Raw genomic sequence first — 18,687 nt, forward strand, 5'->3', positions numbered from 1 at the left:
GCGCCACCCAGGCGTCCCTGATTACTACAGTTTTGTAGTACGTCTTGAAATCTGAAATTGTGATACTCCCAGCTTTATTTTTCTTTCTTAAGATTTCTTTGGCTATTTGGGGTCTTTTATGGTTCCACAAAAAATTTTAGGGTGTTTTTGCTCTCGTTCTGTGAAAAATGTTGATGGTATTTTGATGGAGATTGCATTGAATATGTAGATCATTTGGGTTGTATGAGCATTTTAACAATAGTAATTCTTCCAATCTGTGAGCATGGAATATTTTTCCATGTTTTTGTGTCATTTTCAATTTCTTTTATCAATGCTTTTTTTTTTAAAGATTTTATTTATTTATTTGACAGAGAGAGATCACAAGTAGACGGAGAGGCAGGCAGAGAGAGAGAGATAGAGGGAAGCAGGCTCCCCGCTGAGCAGAGAACCCGATGCGGGACTTGATCCCAGGACCCTGAGATCATGACCTGAGCCGAAGGCAGTGGCTTAACCCACTGAGCCACCCAGGCGCCCGTCTTTTATCAATGTTTTATAGTTTTCAGTGTATAAGATCTTTCACCTCCTTGATCAAGTTTATTCCTGGTTATTTTATTCTTTTTGGTGCAATTGTAAATGGAATTCTTAATTACTCTTTCTACTACTTTATTATTAGTGTGTAGAAATGCTACCATGACATTGTTATTTTTAAAAAATACTATTTACAGTAGCACCAGAAAAATACTTAAGCGTATATAAAGTATGTGCATTATCTGTATGCTGAAAACCAAAAAAAAGTAAAATCAAAGAAGATCCAAATAAATGGATTGGTTGATTGGAAGACTTAATATTAAGATGTCAGTTTTCTCCATATGACCTACAAATTTAAGACAATTACATCAAAATCCCAGTGGGAATATTTGTAGTTGTTGACAAGCTGATTTTAATTTGATTAATCCAATTAATATGGAAAGGCAAGGAACTGGAATAGCTGAAACAATTTTTTTTAAGATTTTATTTATTTATTTGACAGAGATCACAAGCAGGCAGAGAGGCAGGCAGAGAGAGAGGAGGAAGCAGGCTCCCTGCTAAGCAGAGAGCCCAATGCGGGTCTTGACCCCAGGACCCTGGGATCATGACCTGAACTGAAGGCAGAGGCTTTAACCCACTGAGCCATCCAGGCACCCCTAAAAAAATTTTGATAAAGAAGTTTAACGAATTCCTGTTAACTGATTTTTCAGACTTACTCCAGGGTTACAGTAATTAAGACATGTTTGGTATTGGCAAAAAGATAGACACATAGATAAGTGGGACAGAATAGAATTTGGAAATAGACCCAAACAGATATGGTCAAGTGATTTTTATTTTATTTTGTATTTTATTTTTTTGGAAGATTTTATTTATTTATTTGAGAGAGCAAGCCACAAGCAGGGAGCTGGAGAGGGAGAAACAGACTCCCCGCTTGATCTCAGGACCCCCGGGATAATGACTTAAGCTGAAGGCAGATGCTTAACCAGCTGAACCACACAGCTGCTCCCAGTGGTTTTTGAAAAAGATAGAATGGCAATTCAGCATAGAATGGATGGTCTTTTCAACAAAAGGTGCTTGAGTAATTATACATGTATACTAAAAAAAAATGAACCTCCACCTAATATTCACATGTTATACAACATTTAACTCAAAATAGATCATAGACCTAAAAATGTAAAACATAAAACTGTAAAACCTCTAGCAGAAAACCTGAGAAAATCTTTTCCACTTTTGGTTAGGCAAAGAGTTCTTGGATATAACAATGAAAGCATGATCTATAAAAGTAGAAAATCAATAAATTGGAGTTCAACAAACTTAAAATATTTTGTGTTATGAACGACACTGTTAAGAAAATGAGAAGATAATCCACAGAGTGGCAGAGAATATTTTCAAATCTCATATGTGACAAAGGACTTGCATCCAGAATCTATAAAGAACTCTCAAAACTCAACAATAAGATAAAACAACCTAATTAAAAATGGATTAAAGATTGGAACAGACAATTCAGCAAAGAAGATAGATGTATAGCAAGTAAGCACAAAAAAAGATGCTTACCCTCATTAATCATTAAGGAAATGAAAATTAAAACCATAATCTGATACCCCAGTATACCTATTGGAATGGCTAAAAACCAACCAAGTGAAACAAAATCCTGACAGGACCAACTGCTAGTGAGGATGATGTGGAGAAACTCTAATACATTGTTGGTGAGAATACAAAATGGTAGAACCATTCTGGCACTCTCAGTTTTTTACAGAGTTAAACATACCATATGACCCTTCAATCCCAGTTGAGACATTTATCCAAGGAAACCTACATTCACGCAAACAGTTGTACATGAATGTTTATAGTAGTTTTATTTGTAATTGCCCCAAACTGGAAAGTACCCAAATGTTTTTCATCTGGGAATGGATAAACATATTGTGGTACGTTCATAGGTGGAATACTATTCAACAATTAAAAGCAACAGACTATTGATAGAACAATATATGGATCAACCTAAAAGGCATTGTGCTAAGTAAAAGATGCCAGACTCAAAAGGCTATGTATACTTTCTTCCCATTTATAGGACTTTCCAGAAAAGGCAAAATTATAGGAATAATAAATAGATGAGTAGTTTCTGGAATTTAAGAGTACGAAGAGGGTTTGACTAGAAATGGATGGTGCAAAGGAATTTGTGTGTGTCGGTGGAGAGAGGGTGGAATCAATGGAATTGTTCTGTGTGTAATTGTGGCAGTGGTTACACACTTTATGCATTTGTCAAAATTTAAGGAACTATACATCAGAAAGAATCTGTTTTACTAAGTGATTTTCAAATAAATTAAAATTAAATATGTGTTTCAGGAAACAAATAAGCTAAAAGAGTAACAGGTTTTTCTCCTTGCTCTCCCTCTCCCTCCAAAGAACCTTACTGGAACTCTGGACAAATGGAAAGATACACACCATGTTCTTAGATGGCTTCCTAGTTACAGTTTTCTCCAAATTAATGTCTGTATATTTGATATAAGTCCAATTATATTCCAAGTGATTCTTTTGTTTTAATTGGAAAAGTGATCTTAATGTTTATATGGAACATTAAGAGATGAGAAAGCCAAGAAAATAATGAATAGGGAAGTGATTTGTCTTATCAGTCATTATACATACTGAAAGCCACTATCATAGGAATGGACAGATTAGTGAAAAGAAGCAGAATCTAGTATAACTAGAGACAATATATAACAAACATTTTCCTCAAGTCAGTGAGAAAAGAGTAGTTAAAGTGGTGCTAGCACAACCAATTAACCATCGAGATAAAAAGACTGCATGTACAGGAAACTCCAGTTAGATGAGAAAGTTAAATATAAAAAGTCTTAGGAGACTAAGCTTCAGATAGTCACATAAAAGATATTCAGTAAAGTAAGAGATACTGCTGAGTGACTATGAGGTGTACCATATAGTTAGTCATCATCTGAAGAAAAGACTCACATGCCAATCTCCCTTCCAGATATAATTGCAGCTACTCATTTGTGTATCTGTCTCATCCTATATCTATACATTTGAGTATGTAATAGAAAATAAAGCATTGTTGAGGATGGGTTTTTTTATGTACAAATTACCATCTTGTAATTTTTTCCGAGTGCTTTTTTTTTTTTTCTCAGCAGAATGTCTTAGAGATCTATCCACATTAGTATACATAGATCTCCCTCATTCTTTTAACTTGTTATTTGGCTATAACCCACATTTAGCCCATTTGATCCTGGGCAGGTTACCTAACCATCTTAACCTCAGTTTCTTCATTTGCAAAATGCAGATGACAGTAGTAATGCCTGTCTTAAACTGATTGTTGTAGGACTAAATGTATCAATATATTAAAAAATTTAGAGCAGTACCTGGCATATAATAAACTTTATTATTGACATTTTAGTTGTTTCTAATTTTTCACAATTACAATCCATGCTGCACTGAATATCCCTTTACATATTTCCATATACACAACAAGGAATAATGTGAATAAAATAACCAAAAATGAAATTGCCACGGCCATGATGTGCTGCTTTATTAGGGTTATCATGAAGTCTTTAAAAAAAAAACCTCTTTTTAAAAGTTTCCCCTTTTTTTCCTCTTTTAAAAAATACGTATTTACCCCAAAGATACAGATGTCGTGAAAAGAAGGGCCATCTGTACCCCAATGTTTATAGCAGCAATGGCCACAGTCGCCAAACTATGGAAAGAACCAAGATGCCCTTTAGCGGATGAATGGATAAGGAAGATGTGGTCCATATACACTATGGAGTATTATGCCTCCATCAGAAAGGATGAATACCCAACTTTTGTAGCAACATGGACGGGACTGGAAGAGATTATGCTGAGTGAAATAAGTCAAGCAGAGAGAGTCAATTATCATATGGTTTCACTTATTTGTGGAGCATAACAAATAGCATGGAGGACAAGGGGCGTTAGAGAGGAGTAGGGAATTTGGGTAAATTGGAAGGGGAGGTGAACCATGAGAGACTATGGACTCTGAAAAACAATCTGAGGGGTTGGAAGTGGCAGGGGGGTGGAGGTTGGGGTACCAGGTGGTGGGTATTATAGAGGGCACGGCTTGCATGGAGCACTGGGTGTGGTGAAAAAATAATGAATAATGTTTTTCTGAAAATAAATAAATTGGAAAAAAAAAACGTATTTATTTTAGTAATCTCTACACCCAACATGGGTGTCTCATGTTCTTCTGATTGAGCTGGCCAGGAGCCCCTTAAAGTTTTTCTTTATATTCCAGTTACTTAACATACAGTATAATATCATTGGTATGCAGTATAGTGATTCAGCACTTCCATATAACACCAGGTGCTCATCATAACCAGTGCCCTCCTTAATCCCCATCACCTATTTAACCCATCCCCCAACCCAGCTCCCCTCTGATAAACTATCAATTTGTTCTCTATAGTTAAGAGCCTGTTTCTTGGTTTGCCTCTCTCTCTCTCTTTTTTCCCTTTTCTCATTTGTTTCTTAAATTCCATATATGAGTGAAATCATATGTTATTTTTTTTCTCTGACTTATTTCTCTTAGCATAATACTCTCTAGCTCCATGTATGTTGTGGCAAATGGCAAGATTTCATTCTTTTTATGGCTGAATAATATTCCAGTGTGTGTGTGTGTGTGTGTGTGTGTATGTATACACATATTCCTTACCCATTCATCAGTTGATGGACACTGGGGCTGTTTCCATAATTTGGCTACTGTAGATAATGTGCTACAAACATGAGGGTGCATGTATTCCTTTTATTTAGTATTTTTGGATGCTTTAGGTAAATACCTAGTAGTGTAATTGCTGGATCATAGGGGAGTCCTAGTTTTAACTTTCTGAGGAATCTCCGTACTGTTTTCCAGAGTTGCTTCACCAGTTTGTATTTGTATCAACAGTGCAAGAGGGTTCCCCTTTCTCCACATCCTCACCAATATCTGTTGTTTTCTGAGCTGTTGATTTTAGCCATTCTGACAGGTGTGATACCTCATTGTAATTTGGATTTGTATTTCCCTGATGATCTGTGATGTTGAACATCTTGTGTCTCTTGGCCATCTCTATGTCTTCTTTGGATAAATGTCTACTTATGTCTTCTGCCCAGTTTTTAACTGGATTACTTGTTTTTTTGGATGTTGAGTTTTATAAGCTCTTTATGTGGTTTATCACATATGTCATTTGCAAATATCTTCTCCCATTCTGTAGGTTGCATTTTAGTTTTGTTGATTGTTTCCTTTGCTGTGGAGATTTTTATTTTGATGAAATCCCAGTAGCTTATTTTTTTCAAAAAAAATAAATAAAACAACCACTTTAATGGAAGTCTTTTGTGTCTATCAAGTTACCATTTCTTCTACTCTCTTGAGTTTCATAAAAGTATATTCTATCAATGCTTTTATTATTTATCTTTAAAAAATTTAACCCTTCTCATATTTCCAATACTACTGTGGATTTGCTTATGTATTTCTTTTGTCATTTTGGTGAGATTTAGGAAGAGAAGGGAATTAATTTAATATGTTGTCAGTCATCTTGAAATGAAAATTATACTTAAATTTTTAACTAGGCTACTTGATTATTTCTCTGTCAAAATCAAAACTTAAAATAGTTCTCTCCTTCCTTTCCTGCTCTCACTTTCAGAAGACAAAAATTTTTATTCTTCTTTTTCTGTTTTTTAAAAATTCAATTTATTTTTTTATAGTTTCAAATTTTTATTTAAATTCTAGTTATGTAACATACAGTGTAATATTAGTTTCAGGTATAGAATTTAGTGATTCATCACTTACATATAACACCCAGTGATCATCTGGAGTTTTTTTTTCCAATTTATTTATTTTCAGAAAAACAGTATTCATTATTTTTTCACCACACCCAGTGCTCTATGCAAGCCGTGCCCTCTATAATACCCACCACCTGGTACCCCAACCTCCCACCACTCCGCCACTTCAAACCCCTCAGATTGTTTTTCAGAGTCCATAGTCTCTCATGGTTCACCACCCCTTCCAATTTACCCAAAAGCACACTGGAGTCTTAATTGCAGAATTTCTTTTTGCATTACATATCTTCTATTGAAATTATTGTTTAGAAAATTCCTTCAATTTTAATAACCACATTAACCATGATTACTTAGCCTTGACTAAGCATTATTGGAAATTTCATGCTATTTATTGTTATGTCATCCTCTCCTTTTCTAATGATGTTATTTGGCTAGATTTTTACTGAAATTCTTTGAATAATAGTTTTAGAAAGGGTGTACAGTATGGTAAACCTTGGGTCCTTGTTTTCATGAAGATGTGTTTCTTTTTCCCTTATAAATTTGGTTGGTAGCTTGTCTGGGTTCAGAGTTTTAGGGTTACAGTCTTCCCTCAGAATTCTGTAAATGTTGCTCCTTTGACTTCTAGAATTTAATGTAGCAGATTAGAGGTCCAGTTCCTGTTTGAAGGTATTTTACTGGATGGTAATCTTGTATTTCTGTCTGGAAATATGTCGGCAATTCAGAAGTTTAACCAGAATAAATGCCTAATGTCTAACATTTTGATTATTCCTGGCCTGACATTGTAGATCCTATAGATGTGGAAATTTCAGATTTAGGGAAACTTCTATTTGTTTTGATTATTATGTTTTTTCATTTTGATACCTTGTTCTTCTTTTCCAGCAAAGGAAATTTTTTAAAAAATTTATTTATTTTTTTTCAGCATAACAGTATTAATTGTTTTTGCACCACACCCAGTGCTCCATGCAATCCGTGCCCTCTCTAATACCCACCACCTGGTTCCCCCAACCTCCCACCTTCCGCCCCTTCAAAACCCTCAGATTGTTTTTCAGAGTCCATAGTCTCTCGTGGTTCACCTCCCCTTCCAATTTCCCTCAACTCCTTTCTCCTCCATTTCCACTTGTCCTCCATTCTATTTGCTATGCTCCACAAATAAGTGAAACCATATGATAATTGACTCTCTCTGCTTGACTTACTTCACTCAGCATAATCTCTTCCAGTCCCATCCACGTTGCTACAAAAGTTGGGTATTCATCCTTTCTGATGGAGGCATAATACTCCATAGTGTATATGGACCACATCTTCCTTATCCATTCGTCTGTTGAAGGGCATCTTGGTTCTTTCCACAGTTTGGTGACCGTGGCCATTGCTGCTATAAACATTGGGGTACAGATGGCCCTTCTTTTCACTACATCTGTATCTTTGGAGTAATTACCCAGGAGTGCAATTGCAGGGTCATAGGGAAGTTCTATTTTTAATTTCTTGAGGAATCTCCACACTGTTCTCCAAAGTGCCAGCAAAGGAAATTGTATTTATTTTTCCGGTTTTATTGAGATATAATTGACATATAACACTGTATAAGTTTAAGGTGTATAGCATAATGATTTGATATATGTATATATTATGAAATGATTATCACAGAAAATTTAGTTATCATATGAGGTATTGATTTTTAAGGTATTGATTTTGTAGGTGGATTTAAAACATAGTTATGAACTATGAACTATAACATAGTTATGAACTCTGGCCCCATTTCCATAGTTATGAACAGTGCTGTGGCACCGTTGAATGGGAGGAGTCAAAGTATCCACCTAATAAAATATATCAGTGATTATATAGGTCCTGAGAAAAAAAATTGATAGGTGAAGATAAATACATACATAAATGAAAACCACAAAATAAGGCACATTTGAGCGATGTTACACATGTGCATGAGAATTTCTAGACTCTAATTTGGAAATTCTTTTTTTAAAAAAGATTTTATTTACTTAAGTAGGCAGAGAGGCAGGCAGAGAGAGAGAGAGGAGGAAGCAGGTTCCCCAGCAAGCAGAGAACCCGTTGCAGGGCCCAAACCCAGGACCCTGGGATCATGACCTGAGCCGAAGGCCTAGGCTTTAACCCACTTTGCCACCCAGGCACCCCTAATTTGGAAATTCTTATTCCATTTCAGGATCGGAAATTAACCAAAGCTGAGCAGCAAAGGTTCAAGGAAGAAGCAGAAATGTTAAAGGGTCTCCAACATCCCAATATAGTTCGATTTTATGATTCCTGGGAATCTATATTAAAAGGAAAGAAATGTATTGTATTGGTGACTGAACTTATGACATCAGGAACTTTAAAGACGTAAGTTGACTTTGACAGTGCCAATGAAGTTTTACTTGGAAATAATTTTCAACAGTCATAAAAGTTGTTTATAAAATAACTACTTGATTAAAGACTAGGTAGCATCTGAATCTAGTGACTGTGCTTCAGGGCAGGTTGAAAAATTTAGGATATTAATGAAGTTCATTAGAAAATACAGTATTGAAAACAAAAAAGAAAATACAGTATTGAGAAATGAATATTTGTGGGATCACATAGAATTTTAGAATTAGAAGTAATGTCATTTTGTAAAAATAATGAAATTTCAAGGGTATGGCTCCATTCACATATCTAGTGAGCAGGACTTTATAATTATAGTTTATTTACTTTTATTTCTGACTACAGTTTTTCATTTGATGGTATAATCAGTTATTTATAACTATTAAATGTGAGATATACTTTTTCTGTTTCCTAGCATCTTTGCAGTAAAATTTTACATAGTTAAACCCTGTGGTGACCTTATATAAGCAGTTATTAGAAAGTAGAGAAGAACTTTCTTTTTAAAATTGTGCTACCTTTCCACAAAAGGATACTCTGATTAGAATGATTCTTGTTTTGAATTAAAAATACTAAAAACTGCTAAACTTGGCAGGATTATCTTCTCTAAGAATGAAGCCTTAGATTTTTTTTAAAGATTTTTATTTATTTGACAGAGAGACAGAGAGAGATCACAAGTAGGCCGAGAAACAGGCAGAGAGAGAGGGGAAGCAGGCTCCCCGCCAAGCAGACAGCCGCATGCGGAACTCGATCCCAGGACCCTGAGATCATGACCTGAGCTAAAGGGAGAGGCTTAACCCACTGAACCACCCAGGTGCCCCTGAAGCCTTAGATTTAAAATTGTTTTTCTATAACAGAGAATAGAAAAACAGTTCAGTGATGGCAAGCATAGTACTTACAATAGCAGCCAGCTTACGTGATTTACCCTAATAGTGCTCATATAATAAGCTAGGTATGTGTGTTTACATGTGGTCTTCTGTTTCTTTGTGTAGGTACTTAAAACGATTTAAAGTCATGAAACCAAAGGTCTTAAGGAGCTGGTGCAGGCAAATTTTAAAGGGGTTGCAGTTCTTGCATACTAGGACTCCTCCCATTATTCACCGGGATCTGAAGTGTGACAATATTTTCATCACTGGACCCACTGGATCTGTGAAGATTGGTGATCTAGGCCTAGCCACCTTAATGCGAACATCATTTGCTAAGAGTGTTATAGGTGATCAAACTTTTATAGTTTATTGGTTGGATAAAGGGAGATTTTGCTAATTGTCTATATCTAGAATAGGGATCAGCAAACTGTAGCCCATGAGCCAAATCTGGCCCCATTGCCTATTTTTGTAAATAGCATTTTATGATAACACAGCTATACCCACTCATTTATGTATTGTCTGTGGGTGCTTTTGCACTACAGTGGCAAAGTTGGGTAGTTGTGACAGAGACTGTTGTCTCTGAAATATTTACTATCTGCTTCTTTACAGAGAAGTTTGCTGACTCCTGGACTAGAACGTGAATTTGCTTTGAAATATCTATTACATATTGACTTACTTCAGAGACATCCTAGTGTATTTCTTTTTTGGGATATATTAAAGATCATTAAAAGGTTCTGAAGACTTAAGAAAGAGGATTTACTGATTTAGTTCAGAAAACTTTATAAAGGAAGGATAGAAATAAAAACATTTTAAAAATTAACAAAAAAAAGAAAAAAAACCAGATTTTAGTAATCATTACCTAATCTTGAGTGTTACAGATTGTACTCCATGAGTATAGAAAGTTAAGGAAATTCCTGAAGTACTTTATATAGGTATAGCAAGTATTCTGCAAATATTTATAAATTTGGTTTAGGGAGCAGAAATTAACTCTGGTAATCCTTATGGCAAAGGGAATGTGATATTGGTGGATACATTTTTCTTTTTAATAAAGATGTGGATATGGTATTATTTTGTAGGGACTCCTGAGTTTATGGCCCCAGAGATGTATGAAGAGCACTACGATGAATCTGTAGATGTCTATGCTTTTGGAATGTGTATGCTGGAAATGGCTACTTCAGAGTACCCTTATTCTGAGTGCCAGAATGCAGCTCAAATATACCGTAAAGTAACTAGTGTAGGTATAACTTTATTCTTTTTACTTCCTACATTGTCACATTTCATGGTGAAGTTGGTAAAGTTATTTTAAAACTAATTTTGGTTTAGTGCTATATAACAGTGCTAAATTTAAAATAATTTTAATGTAACAAGCTTTAGATTTATGTTATATACCTATACTTTATTGGGGTCACATAAAATGCTCTGTATTAGTAAATTGGGTAAATTTACAGACATATTATCTATAACCACTTGTTTGTAAATCGCTTTTACATTTATTAGGTGGATATTATTTTTTCAAAGCTGAATAATGAAGATTGACTAAACGGTTTTGAAGGTTTCTGGTTCTAAAAGCCTGATTATAAAAGGGTGTTCAAAATATTATTCAATAGCTATAGTATTTGATTCCCTGTTAGGGGTATTTTGTTGCATTACAAATTTCAAGGAATGTAAAGATGAATAAGAAGTGTTTGCTACCCACAAAGAGCTTGCATTTTTAGTATGGATAAATTCACAAACAGGTATAAACATCAGAGGATAGGAATAGAGTAAGGGATATAAGAGAGGTAGAAGTAAAGTCTTAGGATAGTTCAAAATAGGTCTGTTTCATAATCCAGTTGGGTGGCTCTAGAATAGGCCAAGAAAGAGACTGTCAATGTGTTTAAAGTAACTGATATTAATAGGTACCCTTTTAAAATGCATGCTTATACTGTATACTTTCATATTTAAATCCTTACAAGATGGTACTATCTTCAGTTTATGAATGATGAGACTGAGAACCAGAGGTTGTTTCTTTCCCAAGTTCAAACACTACTAATAATGGTGGATTTTGACCCTAAGTTGGTCTGACTCTAGAGATAATTGTATAGGGAGACTAGAAATAAGGCCAGTATTCCAGAATGTGGGCCATTCTGTAGGGCAAATGACTTAGTTTCTCCAGCAAATCAATTTCATGAAAGCAAAAGGGGGAGGAACTGTTAAAGAATACAAGAGACTTAAAGTAGTGGTGAGCAGGTAAATGTTCACAACCAATTCTCTGAAAAAGAAAAAACACTGATTTTTAGCATTTCCTGATTTCCTTGGTGTTAAATATTTCCACAGTGACTTTTAAGTTTAAGGTTTTTTTTTAAGTTTAAGTCACCAGTGTGACCTCACTGAATGTAGGTTTGGAGACAGTATACATAGTGAAACTTAAATGATATTTCCACCATATGGATAGAATAAACAACCTCAAGAGCATAAATAATAGTAAAATGTAGTAAAATAATTAAGGACTGACTGATATTTTCAGTGTTTATTACTTTGGTTGTTGATATAATTTATTTAATTATAAGCTTATGTAATTTAATTTTTGTAAATGACTGTGTTTAACAGTCAGCTTGCAAAATTCTTGAAAATGTAATAGTTGCCTCTTGTAAGCTTGGTATGAGCCAGGTTTAATGTGCCATACATGTACTATGAGGACCTTGTTTGAATCCTGATTTGAACAAACCAAGTATAAAAAACCATCATTTAGACTATATGGGAAATGTAAGTGTGGACTGTAACAAAGAGCTGAGAAAAAGAGGTAAGGCTAGAATGTCTTTTTAGTCTTGGTCTGTACATTGTACGGCAACAAATAGAAAAAACTGTGTACTCAATTTTTTAAGTTGCAGTTCCCCAATTATTTTCACCTAGAAGCAGTAATTACCCAGGATTCAGAAATAGGTAAGAGATCAATGGAAAGGCCAAAAAGGACTTTTTTTTTTAAGATTTTATTTATTTATCAGAGAGAGAGGGAGAGTGAGCGAGCACAGGTAGACAGAGTGGCAGGCAGAGGGAGAAGCAGGCTCCCTGCCGAGCAAGGAGCCCGATGTGGGACTCGATCCCAGGACTCGATCCCAGGACCCGAGCCGAAGGCAGCCGCTTAACCAACTGAGCCACCCAGGCGTCCCAAAAAGGACTTTTTCTATAAGTAGAATGATGTAACTCCATATTTTGAATGGTGACTTTATTATCTTAAAGTCACAAAAATATTATATCATAATTCATGTTTCCATCTGTAAGAAAGCTTCTAGAATTTGAGATCCCACTTAACTCCTAATCTCACCAATTTATCTACTATGTGATACTGGGCATTCTGATTCTGTATCCTGTGAAGTAGTATGTCAGACCCAGAACTAGGCTTTAGATTGCCTCATTCCATGACAATTATTCTATGATATCTTTCTCCTTCTAGATTAATTTGGAGTTTTTTGTTAAATAACTGTAATGATTTTTTAAAAAGATTTATTTATTTTAGAGAGAGAGAGTGCGCCCATGAGTGGGAGGGTCAGAAAGAGGGAGGGAGAGAATCTCAAGCAGACTCCATGCTGTGTGCAGAACCCCGCTCAGGACTTGATCCCAGGAGCCCGAGATCATAACTTGAGCCAAAACCGTGAGTCAGATGCTCAACCAACTGTGCCACCCAGGCGCCCCTAATGATTATTGTTTTAAATCTAAAACTCATAATTTGAGGGTAATAGAATATAAATAAGCAGATTCAGGCAGCTAACAGCTACAGAAACATTTTTAATTGTCTGGACCTTACTAATTTGTTATTGAATTCCTAGAATCTGATAATTAGCTTTGAGTTTCTCTCTATATTTTAGTATTACTTGATAAAAATAATATAGATTTCTCAGAAATACATACACACAACACACACACACACACACACACACATACATATATATTGATTGTTTATTGCTTCTTGCCATTCTGGAAGACTTGTTTATTACAGTTTGTTAATTGGTGTTATGCTTGCATGTATATTTTGGGATCAAATATTTATTCCCTACTTAATGTTGCAATAAGAGAATTATCCATGTTATTAAATACTCTGAGAACATTTTTAGTTTTTGCATAACAGCATATATATTTATCACATAATTTGTATCTCTTGTTAGAAATTTAGATTGTTCACAGTTTTTCACTGTGAAATTTATTATAGACTATTAGAACTGTGACAATATCTTCAACAGATTGTTTAAGTTTACACCATATGTCTATATTTATCTCATTTAAAGTTTGAATATGGTTTAGTGTTAAAAATTATGTTAATAAGTGTCATATTGACTTGAGCTTTCAATTGCTTATTTGTGACTAGAAACTATTTTTCAATCAATTGCTTAGTTTGTGACTAGAAACTGTTTTTCTTTTCTCAGGGCATAAAACCAGCCAGTTTCAATAAAGTCACTGATCCTGAAGTGAAAGAAATCATTGAAGGATGTATTCGCCAAAACAAATCAGAAAGGTGGGTACAAATGTAGTGAAATGATACAACAGATTGATACATTAAACTCTTCCCTTGGACTGGGTCATTTTCTGACCTTTGAATAATACCAGGTATTATTTTTGAATGGAACACAAACCATTCTGTCTGGGGTGAAGTATAGCAGTGCATGTTGTTTGCCATTTTGGACTTTGATATCATGTGCTGAATTTTTCTTGAACTGGAATTTGGGTTTTGTTTGTGTTGTGACAAGTTTTCATCACCTTCACCCTTCAGTTTAATAGTCACTGATAGTAGAGTGCTTCTGCATTGTCACCTTCAGGTAAGTACTTAGAAAAAAATGATAGCTTAAGAAAAAATTGACCATCAACTCCCCAAGTGTTTCATATTTGACCAATGTCCTTGTGTCATGATAATGGTAAAACAGATAGGGCTATTTATGTCTAAGAATTAGTATTCTAAGTTTATTTATAACACAACTTGTGTTTTTCTTATGGATATATCCCTGTAGTTTTAGCTTTTATTTCCTATTAATTTGAGCTTTGGACAGTTGCCGAGTTAAATCAGTAGGTTAGTCTTTTGATTTTTTTTTTTACCTCCTTATTGATTATGATTAATAAAGGTGATAGGTCCTTTACAGAAATTATTTTTACCCACATTTTATTGACTGTCCCTCATTTTTGTTAGTTTTCTAAGTTTAGTGTTGTATATCTGAGACTATATAAAAGCCACTGAGGTAAAGCCTGCTTCATTGTATCTTTATTACTGAACATTATTTTACCAACAGACTATCTCTAGGTTGTTATATATTTTAATTATGGTAAAATATACATAACCTGAGATTGACCATTTTAATCATATGTTAAGTGTACAATTCAGTAGCATTAAGTACTTTCACATTGTTAAACAACCATCACTGCTATTTCCAGAACCTTTTCATTACCACAACAGAAACTCTGTACCCATTCTCTCTCCATTCCCTCTTCCCCTCAACCCCTGGTAACCTTTATTCTACTTTCTGTCTCTATGAATTTGTTTCCTCTGAGTACCTCATGTAAGTGGAATCAGTATAGTATTTGTCCTTTTGTGTCTGGTTTATCTCACTTAGCATAGGGTTTTCAAAGTTGATTTCCATGTTGTATCATAATTTCCTTCCTTTTTAAGGAAGAAACACGTATACACACACAGCACATTTTGTATATCCATCCATTTGGATACTTGGATTATTTTTACCTGTTGGCTATATGGTGAATAATGCTGCATGAACATTGGTGAATACGTATTTGCTTGAATCCCTGCTTTCAGTTCTTTTCATTATATACCTAGGAATGGAATTACTGGATCATATGGTAATACTATGTTTAATTCCTTGAAGAACTGCCAGTTTTTTTCCACAGTGGTGGCACCATTTTGTATGCCTTCCAGCAACATATGAAGGTTCCAATTTGTCAACATCATCACCAACACTTGCTATTTTCCATTTTTTTGATAATAGCCATCCTGATGGCTATGAAGTGGTATCTCATTGTGGTTTTGATTTGCATTTCCCTAATGTCTAATGATGTTGAGCATCTTTTCTTGTGGTTATATCTTCTTTGGAGAAATGTCTGGTCAACTCTTTTGCCCTTTTTAAAATTAGGTTGTTTATTTTTTGTTGTTGTTGTTACTGGTTTTGAGTTGTAAGAGTTTAGACGTGCTTGTTTTTAAGTGAATCTAAAAATGCAGTTGTCTCTTGAATAACATATTGTACAATACTGTAAATGTATTTTCTCTTCCTTATGGTTTTCTTAATATTTTTTACTCTAGCTTACTTTCCTGTAAAAATATAGTATATAATACATAATGTAATATGGTATATAACACATACAAAATTTGTGTTAATCAACTGTATATGTTATTGGCAAAGCTTCTGGTCAACAGTAGACTATTAGTAGTTGAGTTTTTGGGAAGTTAGGAGCTATACACAGATTTTCAGCTGAGATTGGCACCCCAATCCCCCCTCCAAACATGTTTGAGGGTCAGTTGTACTATGTGGAAGTACCCATTTTAGTTTGGATTCTGATTATTGCTTTTGCAGCATTTTAATTGTGATCTATTACCAAAGAACATTGGAATATTCAAAAGGATTCATTATATATTAGTGTATTAGAAAGAACACAGCTTCTACATCAGACTAAGACTCAAATGTGGACTCACACTTAGCCAGTATGATCTTGAGTGAGTTACCTCTGTTCCTCAAAGCAGGTATTTATTTTGATGATTAAAAAGATATTGCATATAAAATAACTAACAGAGTCATAAGTATTTAATGGTGTCTTCTGCTATTACTGTAGTTATTCCATAGTAAAAATACATAGGCTACATTTTCATTGAAAGGTAGAGGGCTTGACTTGGTTGTATACTTGTTGTTCTTCAGATTTTACCTATTTATTTGAGAGAGAGAAAGAGTGTGTGAGAGGAGAGGGGAGAGGTTGAGGGAGAGGGAGAAGCAGGCTTCCCGCTGAGCAGAGCACCAGACACAGGGCTGGATCTCAGGACCCTGAGACCATGACTTGAGCCAAAGGTAGACACTTAACTGACTAAGACACTCAGGTGACCCTTGGTTGTGTTTTCTTAAACACGTCTCACCTTAGCCTTGAAACTAGTCTGAGGAAGCTTATTCTTTTTATAACAGTCTCTTAATTATTTGTCCCTTGATCACTAAAAACATAATCAGGAGGGTTGAAAATCTTCAACTTACAGGATACCATGCTTCTCAATATACTTTATCTGCTTTAAATAGCCTAAGAGAGATTTTCTATATAGACATTATGAAATACGTGAGTTTTAGCTCTCACTGGCCTATGATATAGATAGATTAGATATTATATATATGTTTTTAGAAATTGACCCAAGCAAAGGACATTAACTGCCCCCAGCTTGTGAAAGAATCTTTTGAACCACTGTCCTTTTTTTTCTCCCCCTCTTCAGAGATGGTTAATCTCTAATATTAGGTAGAGGGGTATCCATTGTATGTATACTTTGGCCTAAAACACTAGGCTTAAATACTTGAAGAAAACCATGGGACTTTTCTGAACTAAATTAATTTCATTCATGGCATTCTCTAAAGAGTGAAGTTCACTGACTAGATTATTATTAATGGAGTCAATGACTTCTATTTATAACGTTTGTAAAAGAGTTTGTATTTCTGATTTCCTTTAGAGGTTATATATCCAGAAGAGTTTTTAGTTTCCTTTGCTGACAATCTGTTGTTTGAGTTCTAGTTTTGTATTTTTTAAAAGATTTTATTTATTTATTTGACAGACAGAGACCACAAGTAGGCAGAGAGGCAGGCAGAGAGAGAAAGGGGGAAGCAGGCTGCCCGGCGAGCAGAGAGCCCGATGCAGGGCTCCATCCCAGGAACCTGGGATCATGACCCGAGCTGAAGGCAGAGACTTTAACCCACTGAGCCACCCAGGTGCCCCTGTTGTTTGAGTTTTAGTAACTTAAGTCAGTGGCTTGGGGAAACTAGTCACTCTACCTAACATACTGTAACACTTCTCCAGTTCTCTAGGCATACTTATAGGTATGTTAAAGTTCAGAATCTAGCTATGCTGCTGGAAACAATCTTTAAGGTGACTTTAAGTGCATGTTGGTTAGGATTTCTTTGCATCCTTGGTAAATAATAAGTTGGATATAAGATTTCATTTTTTCATAATGATGCAGATTAATGGTCTAATAGGAAATTTAAAATAAGATTGTTACTTTGATTTCATTGATGTTTGCTAATTAAGAGTTCTATATCTTGGGGCACCTGGATGGCTCAGTGGGTTAAAGCCTCTGCCTTCGGTTCAGGTCATGATCCCAGGGTCCTGGGATCGAGCCTCACATCGGGCTCTCTGCTCAGCAGGGAGCCTGCTTCCTCCTCTCTCTCTCTGCCTGCCTCTCTGCCTAACTTGTGATCTCTCTCTGTCAAATAAATAAATAAAATCTTTAAAAAAAAAGAGTTCTATATCTTGTTCATGATTAGAAAAATTGATAATGAGATATGTATTTTGTTTATTAGGTTGTCTGTCAGGGACCTACTAAACCACGCATTTTTTGCTGAGGATACAGGACTGAGGGTGGAATTAGCAGAGGAAGATGACTGCTCAAATTCATCCTTGGCCTTAAGACTCTGGGTTGAAGACCCTAAAAAATTGAAAGGCAAGCACAAAGACAATGAAGCAATTGAATTCAGTTTCAATTTAGAAACAGATACCTCTGAGGAAGTAGCGTATGAAATGGTAAGTGAATCCTACAGCTATTCTCCACTCCCCCCACCACTGTTGCCCTTTATAATATCAGGGTTAGTCGATTCCTTTCTCCTTATTGCTTTCTTTCCTCGCTATTTTCTCCTTTTCTTTATTTAAATTCTTTTATTGTGAAATGCATCTCTGTAGCAGAGATGTACAGTATGTATGTATGTACGGTATAAAGAATAATAAAACACTACTTTTGTTAAGAAATGGAACACACTCTCTGTCAAATAAATAAATAAAATCTTTAAAAAAAGAAATAGAACACAACCTGTACCTTAGAAGCCACCTGTATGCCTCTCCCAGTTGTATTCCCTTCCCTAGTCACCACAGGTAATATCTCCCCTGACTTTTATGTTACTCATTTCTTTGCTTTTTGTTATAGTTTATCTAAGTAATATGCTGTTTTGTTTTAAAAACCTGAGTGGCAAGCACATGTCTAGCT

The 18,687-nt window shown here is 35.1% G+C and overlaps 1 protein-coding gene across 3 annotated transcripts in view; it reads left to right on the forward strand.

Moving 5' to 3' along the window:
- WNK3 (WNK lysine deficient protein kinase 3) overlaps positions 1-18,687 on the forward strand; it is a 156,815-nt gene that overhangs the window by 39,340 nt on the left and 98,788 nt on the right. For all 3 annotated transcript variants that reach the window (XM_044234442.1, XM_044234444.1, XM_044234443.1), the window contains exons 3-7: positions 8,444-8,616; positions 9,624-9,844; positions 10,574-10,731; positions 13,898-13,986; positions 18,011-18,230. In XM_044234442.1, the coding sequence (XP_044090377.1) occupies positions 8,444-8,616; positions 9,624-9,844; positions 10,574-10,731; positions 13,898-13,986; positions 18,011-18,230 (861 nt within the window). The remainder of the gene's footprint in view (positions 1-8,443; positions 8,617-9,623; positions 9,845-10,573; positions 10,732-13,897; positions 13,987-18,010; positions 18,231-18,687) is intronic.

The sequence above is a fragment of the Neovison vison genome, chromosome X (genome assembly GCF_020171115.1).
Source record: "Neovison vison isolate M4711 chromosome X, ASM_NN_V1, whole genome shotgun sequence".
NCBI classification, from domain to species: domain Eukaryota; kingdom Metazoa; phylum Chordata; class Mammalia; order Carnivora; family Mustelidae; genus Neogale; species Neogale vison.